The sequence below is a fragment of the Prinia subflava genome, chromosome 1 (genome assembly GCF_021018805.1).
Source record: "Prinia subflava isolate CZ2003 ecotype Zambia chromosome 1, Cam_Psub_1.2, whole genome shotgun sequence".
NCBI lineage: Eukaryota > Metazoa > Chordata > Aves > Passeriformes > Cisticolidae > Prinia > Prinia subflava.
Window position 1 is genome coordinate 58,482,819 of NC_086247.1, and position 19,862 is coordinate 58,502,680.

Here is a 19,862-nt window from a genome sequence, read left to right on the forward strand (position 1 = left end):
GGCCCAGCAGAAACCAGTTCAGTTACACCTACAGGAATGATGCAGACACATCCAAACTCACTCTAAACTAGGCCAGAGTCTACTCAGGCTGTAAAACTTTGTCCAAGAACCAGGATAAATATTCAGTCAGTTCATCCGTTCCAGTAGAAACAACAATTCATAGAGAGGAGAGAGTAAAAATCTTGCACTTAGCAGTTAGGGCACAAAGCTTGGAAAGAAAATCATGGACAACAGTCCTTGTTTCACAGGCTGTTTCTCTTCAGTCACCGTTCCTGCTCTTCCCCACCTGCTGACATTTATTTGAAGACACCAGTTTGCTGTATGAAAAAGCATAATTTGTTTTGAAGAATCTGATCCTGTAGATGCGTGTTATATGTGATCTGAGACAATCCCAGATCAAGACTCTGCTGGGACCTTGACGCAGGATAATCTTGTCTTCTCAGGCTGGCACATCTAATAGATGCTGAGCTTCTCAAGCCTGTGATTGTCTTGCCTTCAGCAAAGGTGCAATAAATTATCTTGCATGCAACCAAGACTAAGAGCAGCCCACCACCAGGAGCTGCCTGAGAGCAGTGAGTTAGCTCTAAGTCTGCACACCCCAGCTTGTATTCTAATAACTTGTCATCCACATCCTCATGCCTGAAGATCTCACCATGACAACAAAATGCATAATAATCTGCATTCTCAAATGTCTTTGTGACTTCCATAGGGTCAAAAATTAGTTCCAGAGAATCACGTAAAAACAAAACAAGGTTTTCTCATTGCGACCCCGGAAGTCGTGACTGCTCATATACAAACTTCCCTTGAGTGTTTTTAAATTGCTTGTCCTCCTGAGACTGATACAGAGAATGTTATCAACTGCAATACTACTTTGAAAATGGATCCAAATAAATACAAGTTTACAAATGAAAGGATATATTTTTTGGTTTCCAGGGACCAGCCCACCACCCTGCTTCTAAGGCTTCTAAAGCAGCAGGTTAGACTCTTCTTTCATGTCTACTCTCAAGCACCTATGCAGAAAACACACCATTTATGGATATCTCTGCAACCCATGTTATGATGAGTGACATTAAAAGCATCAATTACCTTCAGAAATCTGTGACAGAAGACTGATGTTTACTTTTTGAAAAAAAGTCATTTAGGAAAGCACACCCCTTGCTTGGCTTACTTTTTTCTCTCTATTCATGCCCTCCTAAACCTTGAAGCAGTAGCCAGAACACAATCCCCACTGCTGGCAGGTAAAACCCCTATGAATTTCAAACAATACATGGCTGTATTTATCCAAGAACTAAATAGGTGGGACTCTAGAGACACAGTGCAGCGCTCTCACCCTGTAATAGGATCAATCAGGTTCATCCACAGACCAGGTCTGCAGAACAAGCAAAAATTTCTGTGGTAGTTGTGCTACTGGGTACAGTTCCTGGACTCTGGAGGTCTTCAGGAGTTCTCTGGTGCTCTGTTCAGAAACACCAAAAAACCTCACCTGGGACTTTTCTGTGCATAACTCTTCTTGCTTGACATTGCTACTTTCAGGGAGCAGAACTGACAGCCAGGGGCAGTATTTATGCTGTGTCTGCCCAAGTGCACCAAACTGTTTTAAGTACAGGCACAGGAATTATACGCAGGATAAAAGCAAAAATCTATTCCCTTAACATGAGACTACACTGCAATTATGTCTATTCTGAGCTTTGATTTAGCAGCATCAATATGGACCATTGCATGTTTCCACTTTTAGAAAGTAGCATTTTATTTCCCCCCTTTAAAAAAACTTGCAAAGAAAATGTCAAGGATTGCTTTATGCACACTCCTATATGTAAGAAGACTAAGAACAAGTCTAACTAGTTTTCAGAAAGAACAGAAAATCCAGCATTAATCATCTACCAAGATCCAACGTTCCAACATTTTCTCATTAATTCATGTGCTTGTCTGCCCACCTACTTAAAAATTCAAAATATTTCAACACATAATGAATAAATCACAGGAAGAAATCTAATGAAGTACAAAAGTAAAGTGGAATTCAAACATGTCATCCATCAGTTACGAGCTTCACCACAGATGTGGACAGGCATTAGAGCTATGCATAGAAGAGCATGAGATTCCTCCTGCTTCTCATTCCTTCTATGGCAATTCTGAAATCCTTTTCTACATTCTGGAGAAAATGCTGCAATACTATTAATGTTCTCTATGTTTTGTGCGCACTGATATAGCTCATTCATTCCTGCTCAGTTTCAGTTATTGCCAGCCTTGCAGAAAACACAGGAACAGTTTTGCTTCAAATGCCCATGAATTTATAAACACTGTTTTACCCTCAGTAGTCAAACATACAGAAAACAAAAATAGCACCTTTGCATTTTTTTGTCTCTGAAGAAATTTTGTGATCAGCTTCCATTTGCCTAGCTTTCACCCCCTTGCCAGCCTCTCTTTAGCATTCTGCAAAATCCTGACTGCAGCATGACTAGGGAAAGGCATGGGACCAGCCTGACGAAGCAAGGAAGCCAGAGAAAGGAACAGCACACTATTTCTTCCCTGTCACCTCAGAGGGAACAAGTGAACAAGTTGTGCTGGCTTTACTCCACAGACACCAAGAAGCAGCCAAGACCATCTCCATTTAAGGGGGAGCTCCCCATCACTGTGCATTCTTGTGAACAACAGAGGACAGGCAAATAAAGGCAAAAAATGCAATGCCCAAATAATTTAGGGCACTGTAAACATTACAAGGTTGTACAAGTAGACAATAAAAGATGACAACTGATTTAAAGCATCAACCACTAAAGCCAGCCTTTTTAAACAAAAATTAGTGTTTATTATCAGACAATTAAAGCAAATACTTTCAGATTGGATCTGTGGACAAAGGATTTCGTTTTGAGAAGAAAGCAGACTGTCAATTCTTTTCTTTTTGCTGTCAGACTGTAAAAACACTGACTACCCTTAAATTCACTTGCTTTTACAACAGCAGTCATTCATTCCTCACCACACCCATATATATTTTCTCTTCTCCTATTCATACACAAAATCTAAAGTCATATAAAAAGTTCTGTATGACACCTTTAAGGAAAGCAGCACTAACCTTAAGAGTATTAAAAAGGAAAATAAGCCTGATCATTTTTCTAGTTTAGATCTATCTTCATTTACAAAATCAATTTACATTTAAAAACCCAAAAAGGAATGTGTATCTCTGAGGAACAATTTGTATCCACACCTGTGGAGGGGAGTGCACATCCACATCAGCATTTTTACTTGTATCAGCTATTGAAGTGCTGCCTGCTTATCTGTACCACCACACTCCTGGTTCACATTGTGGAAACTCCCTGCACATGCCAGCTTGTGATGGGACTTTTAGATGGGACTGAGCTTCCATAGTTACTCCAATATCCAGTATACAGGATCAGAACAGAACTACACCGTAGTAAAACTCCAACAAACACAGCATGGGAAAAAAGCATTTCACAGCAAGTGTTTCACATTACAGATCCACCTTAATTGCACTGCTCTATCTGGTGATGAGGAGATGCGTATCTGAAATTCTTAGAAGGGGGGAAGCTAGGATTGCTAAACTTGACCCCCTTTTTTCTTTTTTTGCCTTGCCTAGATATATGGAGTCAAGTGTTGTTTTAAAAATGAAACTTGATTTGTGATTCTAAATACCAACTCTGAGTTATTATATCCTTTTTAAAGGTTACCTATAGAAACATCAATAAATCTTGAAGTTTTAAACTGTTTCACAGCATTCAGAGGGAAAGCCATGGCAAAAAAAGGACAAAAGTTAGTGCTTGAGATGAAACTGATGGCAGCTACTGTAAGTGCACTTCTGAGAAGTGCCCCAATAGGACACCCCTTTCAAGGCCTTCAAAGAATCTGGAAATGAAGGTGTTTGAGCCGGCAGGTGTAAGCAATTAAACTTTTATTCATGATCATTTACATATGACTAAAAATGTTCACCACAAAATGCAAATTTGTAGTTATCTTGTATTCAGAAGTGAGAACAGTTGCCTCTTCATAGTAAAGCACCATAGCACATGACAGAAGAATCAGAAATAGATTTCATTTATCAGTTTTTCCCCTCACAATGTACTTGACAAAGCTGAAGATTTTATCGAAGGCTAGAAGTTCCAGAAGAAATTCTACAGTCACCTGAGTTTTTGGCAGGAACAGTACTATTTAGTAGCAGTTGCTTTTTTCTGCCTTTTTTTGGAAAAAAGAGCTGTTTTTCACAAAAATTGAGACAGACATAATTGGGCCAAACATTGAGTTTCATATTTCACCTGAATTTTTCACTGGGAGACAAACAGAACAGTTTGGTAGTGGGTATACCTACAACAATTATAAGAGCAGTTCTCAGAAAAATGTAAAAAAACCCCACCTCATAATAGCTGATTGGTAGGACCCAACCCACTACCAGGCAACTATAACTCCACTCAGTTTTATCCATTATATTTAACTTGCATTTCATTCATACTACGTTTAAAAAGACAACATGATTTTTTAAGTTAAGTTGTGTACATGTACACAGTTTTGGTAGTCTTTTAAAGCTGCAAAATGAATACATAAAGAGAGTCCTAATGACCCTATTACAGATTAAAGAGAAATAACCAGAATCAGTGTTACATACAAAATAATATTCTACGACAGAAACTAATACAGTTATCAAATAATTCATTAGAGAATAAAAGTGTTATACAAAAAGAGAAATGGTGCCTTTTTATCACTTCACAGCAGCATATAAGAAGGCAACGTTAAGAAAAGTGCACAGCAGAAAAAGAATTGTTTTGTTTTCTGAAAAACTTGAATTTTTCTTCAGACATCAGGCTTTTGTCCAGGAACACACTGGGTTAGGACACATTGCTTGTATTTTCTCCCAGAGAATGTATTCTCCTCTTGCATGAATTCCCAGTAAGGTGCTCACTCTGACATGTAGGAACGATACATCAGGGCCACGATAATCGCTGCTATTGCTGGGATCACCCAGTTGGACCACGAGCTAAAGGGAAGTTTTTGAAAAAGCAGTTTAGGAAGTGACAATCAGCAGGTTATAAAAACAAACAACAACAACAAAGGCATTGCTTAAAGAAGACCTTCCTCCCCACTCCAAAAAATACTTCAGATTCAGGGCAACAGAACACCTGGGTTGGCCAGTAATACTCCAGACAAGGGAAGAAGCTTGTGCAATAAGGCTTTGTACTAGAGCTTACAAGAAGTTTGGTTACTAGAGAAGAGTAAAACCCTAGGCACATCTCAAGTCATGGTGTGCTGCCCAGAATGTCATTCGTTCAAAAGCCATTTAAATAGCAGCATCACATGGCACTTCTAAGCACCCAAACTCCCCACCCAGAGGGTCATAGAAGAGTCCTCTGAGGTTTCAGCAGTAGGCAATTGTCATCAGGATATAACTTTACAAAAGTTTGATTCAGTAGCATTCCAAACTGTTTTTCAACCCCTCCCAATTCTGACGGATCTTCCTTATTATACACAGAATCCACTTATTTCCCTTAGATGCAATAGCAGTAGCAAATTTTAAAAGCAAGGCATCCGTGTCAGTAAAATAGTTGGCAATGGCACTAAGAATCTTCCCTTCACGTGGCAGACTCCAGAAATAATGACCTGTGCAAAACAAACCATTTGGCAGACACTGACAGCTGTCAATATGAAAAAAGTATTTACCTAGTAAACTGACACACTTGTAAAGTGGTACAGAGAGGCCAACTTGGACTTTACATAGAACACAAATTTTCATGTACCACCCCCTGATATCTCAGCTTCCAGCAAATAAAAGCTATTCCACTTTTTTAAGCTTCAGAAAATCATGAGGAACTTTGAGTTTGATATGAGATGTCATACTGTACCTGGAAGTAGACTGAACAGTGGTAATAAGAGTTTCCTGGAAAGGAAAGCATAAGAAGATATTTACTTCAGGAAGACAACCCTCTCCCACTTCAACTAGCCTCACAGTTTCTCAAAACTCATCAAGTGAGACTAATTCAGAAACAACTCAGTGCATGCATTTGAGAAGCATTTTCTCCTAATTCCAACAGCAGTTCTGTTGTATAATAAGCTAGCTAGCAGCAGTTTCTACAGCCAACATTGCATCAAGTTCCTAAAACATCAACAAGAATTTTACTGCAAGTTTTCTATGAACATTAACCTTGGGTTACATTTGAAAATTTTCAGTCATCTAAGAAAAAAATCCTTTCCTTGACTAAAATCAAATTGAAAAAACTTGGCATTAATTCACAAATATTTTTTATATCAAAACTACATAAAGAAAGCTACTAATTCACATCTACAAAGCTTATTAAACTCAGGGGTTTTAGTGTGGTGTTTCAGATTGTGTAAGAATCAGTCAAATTGTTATAGCTGTTCCTGATACTGATTTGGACTTCTTGTTCAGTTTCCACAGGAAAAGCGGCACTACAAGGTCCAACCCCAGTTGGGTACATATAAATTGTGCACAATTTATATGAAGACTTATTAATTTGAGTAACTGTAGTTGTGTATGACTCTAAGCTTATTTTAAAATTCCAAGCATTAAAACCCTACCTAAACATAGTGGTACAAGATCCATCACTGCAAAATTACTTGCTTTGGTATCAGAACATTTGCAATTAATTTAAAGAAAAAAAGACTTCCAATACCATCTCAGAGGTTCAAGCACAGTACCTTTGAAAGCACCCAAATCATCCTAGGTTTATGTGTGCAAATACTGTTTGTAAAAGGATATGACTCACAGATTACATCTATGTTGCTTTTGTGAACATCACAATGAGAAACTAGCCCCAAAGCCAAACAGCGTGGAAGAACTGGTGCCCACATTATCAAAGCTAGCACCTTTTTTAACAGACTTACCACATCCAGGACCAGGGGATGGGTCCCCTGATACCAAGAGAGTAACAGAAATATGACCCAGCTCACAAAAAATTAGTTTTAAACTCTACAACATTGGACAGGTGCAGAGAACGTACTTTAAGAACAGTGTGAGGACAAGAAGGACATTTGAAAGCCCAAGGCCTTCTGACAGGTCCTAGAGAGGCAGGGCACAGAACCTCCCTAATGTGTCACATACCCACCCAGAGTATAATGCCTGTTGAAACTTTCTACAGCCACACATCCTGCTCAGAAAAGCACCCCAGCTTCCTTCTGGAATGATGGAGAACAAGTGTAGTGTAGGCAGCTATGTGGATACATCTGAACTCTCACCTGACTGCCCAAACTAATATTTTAAGTACTTCAGTTTGGTAAATTCCTCTGAGATTAGTCAAAGGATTATCTACTACAACTTGTACTGGGCAGTCTGTTCTCAGCTGAATTTATCATTACTGCTCTTAAAGCTGAAGTGTAAACTGTCCAGAATGTAAAAAGAAAACTGAATAGCAGATACTGTTCTTGGTGGGAAGAAGCTCAAACTTTCAATCACTATTCCGCATCTTACTTTTATTAGGGTACTAGTTCTAGGCCCTAATAAAAAAATAACAACTGCTATAGTGAGCATTTCAATGCACCCTTCTAAGAAACAATCTTACTAAGCTACCTTTAAAAATAGTTTCCAATTATTTCCTAAGCATGCTGCTGTACTGGTAAGCCCAGTGCAAACATCCTCTATGGACACAGCAGCAGCAACTGCACAAATTAATCCCTGAAGCACCTTCTCCCATAAGGGACATAGGAATTTTTTGAGTTTGATAGCTGAGTGCCAACACAGATTAATTCTAATAAGGGTGGAAAAAACCCATTAGAAAGTAAGTACAATAGTGCATTGACAGGACACTCAGCAGAATCTCCTGAAACAGTCAGGCAGCAAATACTCAGTAATTTCACCTTGAAAAGGGTTCACAATTGCAATTTAACTGATTTGTAATACACTGAATGCCTCTACATTCTCTAGCTACTAGCATGACCAATATACTGTTAAGCATCACATTTTTCATCCACTTATTAGTTTAATCTGTTCTGACAATACATTGATTTTTTTTTTTCTTAAACTTAACACTAGAAGACCATTGACTGATTCCTGTCACCTTTTTGCTACAGTATAACGCTATCACACTTAGTAACCCCCTGGTATGAAGGCAAATTGAAGAAAGTAACAAGTAAGGGAAAGAATAATTTGAAGCAGTATCAACAGGTCTAAGAGATTTAAAACCTGAAACATGGCGCTTAAACTGAACTATTTCTTTTTCATTAATACACAGACACTAAGACACTGCCTGTAACACCCAAAAGAAACAATGTGGCATTTCAAGAAACACACTTACTGTTGGTTTCTGAAGCTTGGATCTATCATCCTGCAGGACAAAAAAGCAAGAAACATTTAGACAACATCTGAAAGCATTAAAAACCAAACCAAACTCACACAATTTATTACTTAACTAAGTTTGCAATTCATTCTGGTAATGTGTAAGTATTTTTCCCAAGGTAAAAGCAGACTTGCAAGAGAGTAAATGTCAGTGATTGATTTTCAACTAACATAAACAAGATCACTTCCTTAAATAATACTTCCCAGTATGCAATGAAGAAGTGAAACCTGAGCCTCCACGAATTTCATTATTCTTTACGCCCATGTTTTTATCTTTCCTTTGTCTCTGCAGAGTACATAACCTTAGTTTATACATTGACTGCAATCATATTAATTCTGCTTAGTGTACTTGTACTATCAGGTAAAGCCAACTAACTGGTTGTGATCCAATGTCCACTGGACCAAAAGTCACAAATTCTAGAGATCTTTCATAAACCCAGAGTTCTGCTTGGCACAGTCACATTCATCACAAAAAAGCCCAACAGTATATAATCCTGCTAGTATTTGTACATACAAATACAGTTCTGTATTTGTACATTAAACTACCAAGCTGTTTGTCTCATATCAAGCGAAAACAGGCACTTGTCAAACAAGGAAGAACTGGACTGATAGCCAGGTTACAAACAACATTAGTGGCATCAGAAATAGATGGTAAGCCTGCAAAGCCACAAACATGCCAAAATCACTTCTTACTAGGACAAGCTACTACTTGTCCTAACTACTACTAGTAGTATTTATAAAGAGATGACTTGAGACAAATAAGATCAGGAATCTTGCTGTGAAATAGGCTAGTCAAGACAGTGATTTTTTTATCCCAAATGCAAGACAATACATACATGAAACAAGGGCAAAAGGGAAGAGGCAGGAATGGGCAGTAAAGCAGAGCAGATGGTCACACTAGCAGCCTAAACCTTGAAACAGTGGTTTCAAACTATTAAGATGCAGGAGAGTTTAACTATGGCCTAGCTGAAGGAAGCCAAGGCAGCAGCTCTGTAGCTAGAAAGAAATACTTCAAAACTTCAGACAGCAGAAAGATGCTCATTAGAAGTATGGGAAATGGGATGGACAGCATAAAAGGGAGGACGTGACACATGATCCAGAGGGAACTGATCACAAACAACCCTGACAGTCACAAACAGGGAATGATGATGCAGCTAAAAACGGCAGAAGCCAGAGAGGGAAAGATAGAACAATAAACTACAAGTACAATGCTTATAATAACCATTTTCTAAACACACATATGAAGAGCTAGGATTGCACCTTTCAATGCAGACAGACACCTGGCAGATACATATTTACAATGGTGAAAGCATGAAAGTGGTTGTTAAGTAGTCACTCTGCACAAGAAAAGGTCTAAGTCATTCTGACACATCACCTTCAGGGGTTACAGAGTCAGAAATGACACAATTCCATATTCAGTTAATTCAAGAACTAAGCTGTAAGGTAATTTAAATCACCAAAAGATGTGACCATTATGCTACACTAATCAAATACCTTCACATTGGAGGAACTATCTCAAACCTAGGTCCATACACAAACAGCTGCAGGACTGGCATCCAACCAAACTAGCAGCTCTTCTTGATTTTGAAGTAATTACCAGACAAGTAACTAGATGCAAAAGCAGCAGAGTAAACATTTAAGTAAGGACACTCTCATATACTCACAGGATGAAGTTCCCCAACAATAAATGATTCTGACATTGTCCTTGCATCTGTGGAATGGCCAACATCTTCAAAGTTCTCAGTGGCATCTCCGCCAGCTTGTTCCCTAAGGACCTCTTCACCTCCTGGGTGCTGCAATTTTTAATGAGTTTGAATTAGTTACTGAAATACATTTCACATTTCAGAAATGGAAATTTGGCATTTTTACATTTTTAAAATTAAAAAAAAAAGGCAAAATTAGCTGCTAGACTTTCTAGAGCAAACGTAAGCCTTTCTGAATAACAAGAGAGCTTTATATATTCTCTGAAGCCAAAACAAGGAAGCTAAGTCTCTATATCATTGGCAAAGAAGCAATAAGAGGCATTATCCCTTGCAACTAAAGCATTTAGAAAGTTGTGTGGGAATCAGTCTGTATTTTAACAGCCCAGCTATCATCTGAAGTTACATTCTGTGTTTTCACTTCTTTAGGACACGTGTATTTTTATCCAAGCAATGCTTTATGCAGCAGAAGGATAAAAGCCAAAAAGGTATAAGCTGCAAGAACATTCCAGGAAGATAAAAAATCTGTTCACAAGAAGCACAATCAAGCATTGGCAAGACAAGCTGGCAAGGTGCTAAGGAACCTGACCCTCTAATTAATCCTGGGGAGCTGGGCCAGAGAACTTTAAGGGTCCTTTCCAAAACAAATTATGGTACAAATATCAAGTAAGACAGCTCCTTTGGAAGTGATTAAGCACAACTGAAAGGTCACTCAAGACCCTAGAATAGCAATTTGGTTTTCATAAACTATGGAATCCCGAAACCACATTGTTGATAAAACCCCTGAGATACAGAGGAGTCATCTCCCAGGACCTTCTAATACCTAAATCCACCACCATTCCCTTAACATAAACCCCTGTTCTCCATTAGCTTTTATTCTTCCCCAGGATGCACTTTGGGCATTTTATGAAGTTTTTATTAAGTACATTTTTACCTATCAAATAACTCTGCCTGAATATACTGCCAGATCTATCATATCTTCTTCAGTGCATTTCTTCAGCTCCAAGTTACTTATTCATGCCACAAAAATTCACCAGTCAACCTTCAGGCAGGAAAGTACTAAATAAACACAGGGAACGATTAGGTAAACAAGCTAAAAGCATTCACTAGTACTGCCTTGGATTAAGGCAACCATGGAATAGATACTAGCACTTTACCAGTAGCAAAGGAGATAAAATGCTTTGGAACCTCAACTCAAATTTTAATGCTTCTGAGTACAACATCTAAAATTATGGAAAACAGCCAAACTTTCTACAATTTAGGGTCATCTTGTGGGGAGCACAGCTCACCAAAAAGCCCACAGGTTAAAGAAATGGCATTTCTACTTGTCTAGGCAATTCTGGTTAGCACTTACTTCAAATCCTCCTATTTATCTTGTATCAAAACTTCTTGTCTGACAAAACCAGAATTTGTTAGTACAGATGAACCAAACTACTATTATGAATTTTCTGCATTACCAGAACTCCACAACTTGAATCTTCACATTAAAGGCAGACATTTATTTTACCAGATTAAGGAAGTTGTAGAGAAAGAATAAAACAAACCACTAAGAAAAAACACCAACACAACACTTTTTAAAGAGCCAAGATACCAGAGCCATTAGGGTAAAGGATCCCTACCATGACTAAGCAAAACCAAGATTAAGCAACTGATAGAGAGATTAAACACAGCAACTGAGCCAAAAAAGGTTAGAAGAGTGCAAGCAGAGTAAAGATTATGCAAGCAACCTACAAATATGGCATGCTCACCAAAATCCTGTCCTTGAATCCATTCTGGTAGGTATTCAGGAAAAGGATGGGACAAAAGCTAAGGGAGCACTCAAGTTCAATGCCTTGAAATGGCACTTAAGAAGCTGAACTTGGGTTTAACTAGCATTCCCAGACACTGCCTGAACTAAATCTTCATAGAATTTCTTCAGCAATGTGGGTCTGGATTTTTAAAACCATGCTAAAGAATTGCGTTCTCCAAAATAGAAAAATGTATGTACCAATTTCAGCAGAAAAGGTGGCACAACTCCTTGGAAAACATGCTTAACAAGCAAGGTATCAACAAGCAGCAAAAGGTCCCAAAGTTAAACCACCCATGAAGCACCAGCAGCACAGGCAGTATGCAAACTCCTACTCATGCATTGCACTGAAACTAAACCCCACTCAGACAAGCACATAAAATATCAGTTACTCCAGCAAGTCAAGATCACATGGTTTACACTAGCTCACAATGTAAAATTCACTATCCAACCAAATAAGTGGATATCTACCAATGTAACTGCATCTACATTAAAATTACTTCATGGAGTACTGTAAGAAACTACTTGGAGGTTGCCAGCTACAGACTGATCATGTACTAACTTGTGTTCCCAAATCCCTCCCTTGTGCCATTACAAAGCAATCACGTAGCAGTATGGGCAGCACCACAGAGGCACTCCAGCTCTTCTCTGCAGAACTAGTTTTTTGTCTAATTAGCAACTGATCCCTCTGTCTACAAAAGCACAATATTAGTGTCAAGACAGTGATTGCAACCAGTCCTCTGTAAGAACCCTCTGACTATCACAGATCAGCTGAAGAGGACAAATTCACCCTGACCTCTGTCACTACAGCTGGAAAACTGGTAATTTTTTTATGACATGAGCAAGGCTAAGTACAGAGAATCACACACAGACTTCCAAACTTAAGCCATCTACCAGATAATGTTAATAATAACCTACTAGACATTGATGGAAGTACTTTGAAACTAAACACTTCACTTTTAGATGCCACCTCTGCTTAATGATATGAACTTACAAACCCTCTGTAAATAACTAGCACATAATACATGCAATTAATGAAAAGATTCCACCTCCCCTAATGAAAGAGAGCAACTGTAATGTCTCACACAAAGGGCAAGAAATGACTTTTGTATCCAAAGATGAGCATCTTTCATGGTTGGATGAGTTTCCCAAAGCTTATTTATACAAGGCCTTTGTTCATGATTCTGCCTGGTAAACAAAGCCTGCTACCAGAACTGCTACTTTAATGAAGATCCTCTGGACAGACCCTGGAACTGGAAAGCCTACAAGGCCATACAGATAGTTACTCCTAAACTAAGATCCTGTTGATAAAAGTAAATAAAGAGTTCTTGCAGGTAAAGCTGTGGTTTAGGGCAAATGAAAAAGCTTTTGATGATAAATTAAGACAGCCTAGCTCATTCCTAGGACATTCCCAATATAATAAATAAGTTACATGCATAACAAATGCCTATACAGAGCCAGTACTAGTACAGAGCACAGACTAATTCCTAACAGCAGCACATTAGAAAGTTTTAGATAAGGTAACTATGCAGTTAATCTTGCTGCTCTCATCTGGGTCAAAAGTCCAGTTTACCTCATCCTGAATGCCACCTTTTCTCCCTCTTGCTAAGGTCATGCAGATTTCTCAGTGTCATAGTTCAAAACCCTATTAAAACATAACTACCTTAATTTGCAATTCCTGTACCCTTTCCCTTCCTATAGCGAGGGAATGAAATCTAGGGTCCAGTTTAACTTTCAGGGAGATCAGCAAAGGTCTCCATTAGTGGCAGTCTCATAAACTCATATTCCACTTTCTGCACTACAGGAATGAAAAGCAGAAAGGGGACAGTGACAGAGCCAGAACACCCAGAAAATCTCAGCTCTGTTATGCAGGACAGACAGACAAATGCTTGCTTATTTCAAGGGCATTCTCATGTAGGCTGAAAAGAGTCCTCTAATTTATTTCTATCATCTATTTAAGTTTCAGGAGAGAAATTGTCAGCTCATGTAAAATGTCAGGAGCCTGGGAAATATGGTTTCTCTCTAAAAGTGTATTTTTGAAACCTATTATTAGGCTTTTAGATTAAATGCAAACCAAATACCCAGTAGCTTGGTGCCTGCCCTGATTTCAGCTGGGATAGAGCTGCATTTTCTTCTTGGAGGCTGGTACAGTGCTGTGCTTTGGATTCAGTATGAGAATAACCAGTGATAACACACTGATGCTGCAGATGTTGCTAGGTAGCACTTAACCTTATTCAAGGACTTCTTAATGTCCCATGTTCTGCCAGCAAGAAGGTGCATAAGAAGGCAGGAAGAAGCACAGCCAGGACAGCTGATGCCAACTGGCCAAAGGGGTATTCCATACCACAAAACATCATGCCCAGTATACAAACTGGGAGGAGCTGGCTAGGAGCTGCAGCTCGGTGCTTGGCAATGGGCTGGGCATAGGTTAGCATCTCTTTTTGTCTCCCTTTTTATTGTAATTATTATATTATATTTTATTTCAGTTATTAAACTGTTCTTATCTCAACCCACACATTTTATCTTTTTTCCCTAATTCCCTTTCCAATCCCACCAAGGACTGTGGAGAGTAGCAGTGAGCAAGGGGCTGCAGGGCACTGAGGGTTAAACCACAACACTGCCCATTTCCTCACCTACAAAACAGTTACACCTTGCAGAGTTAAACATAAAAGTGCTAAGAAGTGCTATTTCTTAAAACAGCTTCAAGTTCTCCTGCAAGCTTCATCAGAGCTTAAGGAAGTGTTAACACTGTGTTTAATCCTCAGACTGCAAGGTCCTGCAGTAACAGTCCCCACGGTTCACTGGCAGACTCCAAACATCTTTCAGTGCAAGCTGATCCCGCCTTTAAACATGGAAGGCATTATGCTACTCCCCCACAACACCATCCTGCATGAATGTAACTTACTGCCACATAGGGGAGAGAACATTTTTCATCCTGACACAGCAGAACAATATTTGCTTTTTGCACTTTATTTGATCAGCATTACAAAATGCATTTAGTGGGAGCTGTCCATTCTAGAAGTAGTTTAGGAAAAGTGCTATGGAAGCACAAGTTCATACCTTGTGGGGAAAAAAGATATTTATAAATAATGTTTTTGCTGAATTCTTCGACCACTAACAATGGAATTAACCTAAACAAAGTCTGTATTACATTAATATTAAATGCATGCCATAGCTGGTTTCCAAAACAAGCAACTCCTCTCTGGTAGAGATGTTCCTGTACATGTCAGCTTTTTTGCCTAGCTTGAGGAATCCAATCAAGTTCCCACAAGAGCTCACTACAACAGCAAGTAAATCAAGACACAGATCATTCATTTTTACAGGCCCAGCTATTCCTGCTTAGCTCATTAGATTGATGTCAAAACCTGACTAGAGTGATAATTATATTAAAATTATGGGAAAATACTATAGAGCATTGCCACTGTACTTTGTCCATTCACTGACATTTAATGTTCTTCATATATGTAATTATCTACCATACAGATATAGCCCTGAATCCTGCTGTAAGTGCACATGCATTTCTAGTAGCTATTTTCCTTTAAATGACATAGGACTTTATCCCTGTTTCAGCTGGGATACAGTTCATTTTCTTCTTAGTAGCTGGTACAGTACAGGGCTTTGGATTTAGCATAAGAATAATGTTGTTCATGAACTGATGCTTTGGCTGCAGCCACGTAGTGCTCACCTAAGTCAAGGACTTTCTAGTGTCCCACACTCTGCCAGTGAGGGAGCACAGCCAGGGCAGCTGACCCAAACTGGGCAAAGGGATATTCCATACCACAGAATGTCACACTCCATCCATAAACTGGGAGGAGTTGTCCACCAGTCACTGCTCAGGAACAGGCTGGGCATCGCTCAGTGAGTGGAGAACATGTGCACAATGCACCATTTGTTTCTGTTGGGTTTTCTTCTTCTCTCTCTCCTTATCATTACCATTATTGTTACATTTACTTTATTTCAATTATTCAATTGTTCTTATATGGACTCACAAAACTGACCTTTTTCTGATTCTCCTCCCCATGCATCGGGCAGGAGGGTGAGTGAGCCACTGCAGGGTACGTGGTTACTCCCTGGGGTTAAACCACAAGAGCTGAAGCTAAGGAAAAGGTTTCCCAAATCTTCTGCAACACAGGTCTGACAGCTTTTAATGACAAATAACATAAAAGTTTCTGGTTTCAAGAATACTCTTTCTTGCCAAGACCTTTTAAATAATGCATTCCAAAAGCTGAAGTCTCTTGATTTCTTCTACCAGACTTGGAAAATCAAAGAAAATTCAGAGATGAATACTGAAGCTATGAATTTTCCTCAATATCTGCCACTTTAAAAACAAACAAACAAACAAACTCAACCTGATTAAAAAAGCAGTTGCTGGAATCTTCATTAACCCCAAGGATAAGATATCAAAGCACAAAACTGTTTCCTCCTTCAACATTTTTTCTATATTTCATAAGATTTTTTTAAAATCTTGTCCTTTGAGAAACCAAACTAGTATGGGTCACACCATGCGATGCCTCCACTCCCAACACATACATGTCACCACCCCCAGCCCATTTCCTATCTAGTTTTAATGAAGTGTTCACACAGGCTGATTGTTCTCCAAAAGCAGACATAGTCCACTAAACATTTACAAGCTCCAGGAAGACACAACAGCTGGACAGAGGGAGTAAACCCTTTAACTACTGTAATGCAATGAAAAGCAGCACCACACTTTCACTTATTAAGCACAAGAGCATGCAAGGTGTCTTCAAGACTGAAGCACAGTAAAGTTTTTAACTTCATTATTAATAAGAAAATATTTCCATAGGTTAATGCAGTAGCTGAAAAGATGGCTTATTGGTTTAAGAAACAAGACTGGTGAACCTAGCTGCTGCTCCCATTTCTTCACTCCCCAGGAAACTGATATTTATGTACAACTTGGGAAGAGCATGAGTGAGGTGACACTTTAGCAATGCACCCTTTTTAATACAACTGGACTTACATTTCAGTGGCCCACATTTAAGCCTTAAAATATGTTAAACTTTTCTACTTCTGAAAGGATCTGCAAGAAATAAACCTGAGTTTAAGCAGTAATGCTATTGAAACAGCTAACATAATCCCCACTTTGAGTAGGGTTTACTGTATTTTGGAATGAGACAGCAAGAGGCTAGCTTCAATTTCTGTCACAAGTAAATACCTCAAGGTGTCTGGTAGTGTCAGAAGAATTAGCATACCATTTGATAAGTTAACTAAGTACCAAAAGCTTAAAAAAAAAGGTTTAAAAAGTATCTTATTAAGTACCTTGATCGAAGAGTTCCATGACAAAAATCACCAACACAATGAATATTAAAATGTCAAAGAACTCTCCCTAGGACTACAGCTTCACTTAAAATATTTCAGGTAACTATTTCCAACAATCTCATTCATTATCTCAGAATGTCTTTGAAATTTCAGCTCAAAACCAACCATGTTCTATTGAAAGCTGTTTAATGTGAGGTTGAAGTCTGACTTATGTGTACCAGAGCATCTCAAGACATCTCCCACATTGTCCAAAATCCAACTATTTAAATACTTACAAAAGTACATCTTTTGATATGCTGCCAAATGATCAATGTTGTCCTGAAGGATGAAAATGAGGTTTTCTTGGAGAAATTTACACAAAGTGATGCCTCTTAATATTTACTAATTTCACCATATGCACTGAAGGAAGAGGCTGAGCAACTACTTAAATTCAAAAGCTCACTAGATCCTCAGGTTTTTTTGTCAAGTGTTTTTTTTCTTGGGTGGGGTTAGGTTTAGGGTTTTTCTAAGGTGTGGGTCTTTTTGTTTCTGCCTCCTCAATCTGGACAATACATACAAACAATACAATTATGTATCCATCAAAACTGATCAAGTTTCCAAAAGCTCATTCAGTTTTCCAGACTACATGAAAAGCTGCATTCTCTTCCAGAGCTACTCTAATTAAATTGGTCCTGACTGCATAACCATACAGCCATGTCCACAACTAATGGATGAAGATGACCAGGGGCAGAACTAGGTAAAAAATAATCAAGGAAGAGTCAGTAGATCAGTTTCACAATCTGCCTTGCTGAAAAGCCAAACAATTTGTGTTGACACACAGCTTAAGAACGAAATACTACCTGTGTCAACACTGCCTTTGAAAAATTGCTTGTCAACCCTCCTTTGCAAAATGCTCAGTTTGTCCTTTGAATTGCAAGTGTTTACAAGCACAAAAATCAAGATGGGGCTACAGAACTACTGATGCTTAAAATCTGTCACATCTCTACCCATTTAAACGGTATTCTTTAAGAAATTAATGTAAGTCTACCACACACTTTTTAATTGGTTGCTTTTAAGAAAAACTTCTTCACAGAAAGGATGATTAGACATTGAAATACGCTGCCAAGAGAGGTGGCAGTCACTGTTCCTGACAGTTCTAAGGAAAGAATGGATGTTGGACTTACTGCCATGGTCTAATTGACACAGTGGTGATTGGTCAAAGACTAGATGACATCTCAGAGGTCTTTTCCAAATTCATTGATTCTGTGATTCTACCTTTGCTAACTGGGAATACAGAGCACTGCAAAAAACCTCAAAATCTCTAAATCCCGGCACCATTCAATTATTGGAAAAAAAAAAAAGTGGTAGTTTTATTTCTGTATTTCCACTGAAGAATGTTTTAGTCCAACAACTAAAATGCTTCTTTATTAACCATGACTATCAATGATTACACCAACTGCTCACTGTCTGTCAGAGATCAAAAATATCAACCACTGACTGGGCAAGAAAAAGCCCTACAAAACACAGCCAAAGGAACTGAACTTGACTCTAGTGCTCTGCACTAGAGTTTGAACTGGTGTAGCTTTCAGCACCACACTGCATCCCCGCACCGAGCGGATCACGGCAGCAGTGAGAGCCGCCCTCATTTTCTGAATCTGGCTGCCTGTATGTAATGCCATGTCCTGCAAAAACAGACCACCCAGGGGTTAAGGCTACCCAGGATGTACTTACTTGGCAGATATGAACACAAGCCACTGTGACCAAGAGGCTTTACTAAGGACTGGATATAAGGAAGAATTTTTTTACAGTGACAGGAGTGAGGCATTGGACAGGTTGCCCAGAGCAGCTGGGAATGCCCCATCCCTGAATGTGTTCAAGAACAGGGGCTGGGAGTAACTTGGTCTAGCGGAGGGTGCCTCTGCCCTTGGCAGAGGGCTGGAAGGGGATGAACTTTAACGCCTCTTCCAATCCAAACAACTTTGTGATTCTGTGGCTATTAGAGTAACCCCAAGATCTGGGATATTCTGCATGTTGTGGTACTTTCCTTACACCTTGTGAAGTCTCTTTCCTGTTCCATAATGCAACACAGACTACAATAGCGTGAAGAGAGGAATTGCTGACCTTTTAGTTCACAAGATAAAATGGCTCTGGGTCCCAGCTGAGTCTTCACTTTTAATTGTTTTCAGCTGGCACATCAAAGCAAGAAACAGGTGGATTCCAACAAACTCCTGGCACCCAAGATTCACACAGCCAGTCCGCCTATCTCAGCCCTCAATACTGACTCCAGTTTTTTCTCCTTGTCCTTATTTACTGGAAATTCAAATAAGAATTCAAATGCGAAAGTTTCAGGCGGGCGGAGGCACACACGGTAGCGCAGCCGGCGCGCACGGCACTCCCGGCTTTCTCCTGCCCGAGAGCGCCCGGAGCCCGGGTCCGCCCCGCCGCTCTTCCTCCAGGGCGCTATCGGGGCTCCACGGGCGGCTCCCCCCGCGGCCGGGGCAGGCGGACGGGAGCCTGCCAGGGGCACAGCGCGGGGAGCCGAGGAGCGGCCGGCGAGCCCGCCCCGCGGGGCTCCGCTGCCCTCAGCGTCCCGGCAACGCGGGCACCCACCTCGTCCAGGAATTTGGTGACATCGTAGATGCGGTTATGGATGATGATCCAGGTGCTCTGGCTGTTGTTGTGCTTCTGCACCTCCTCCAGGCGGTAGTAGCGGCCCCGCCATGACTCTTTCCCGGTCTCGCTGGAGCCCACCATGTCCTCTCCGGCCCGGTCCCGCACAGCACTCGCCACAGACTGATACAACGCACGCTGTCGGGCCCGGCCGCAGGCCCTA

The 19,862-nt window shown here is 39.8% G+C and overlaps 1 protein-coding gene across 1 annotated transcript; it reads right to left on the reverse strand.

The window, feature by feature from the left end:
* Window positions 1-3,884: 3,884 nt before the first annotated feature.
* Window positions 3,885-19,862, reverse strand: LOC134550741 (cytochrome b5). The gene is made up of 5 exons (XM_063397513.1): window positions 19,640-19,862; window positions 9,952-10,080; window positions 8,247-8,276; window positions 5,841-5,875; window positions 3,885-4,978 (listed from the first exon to the last, which is right to left on the reverse strand). Exons 1-5 carry the CDS (start codon window positions 19,781-19,783, stop codon window positions 4,900-4,902), a joined length of 417 nt encoding a protein of 138 aa, XP_063253583.1. The 5' UTR covers window positions 19,784-19,862; the 3' UTR covers window positions 3,885-4,899.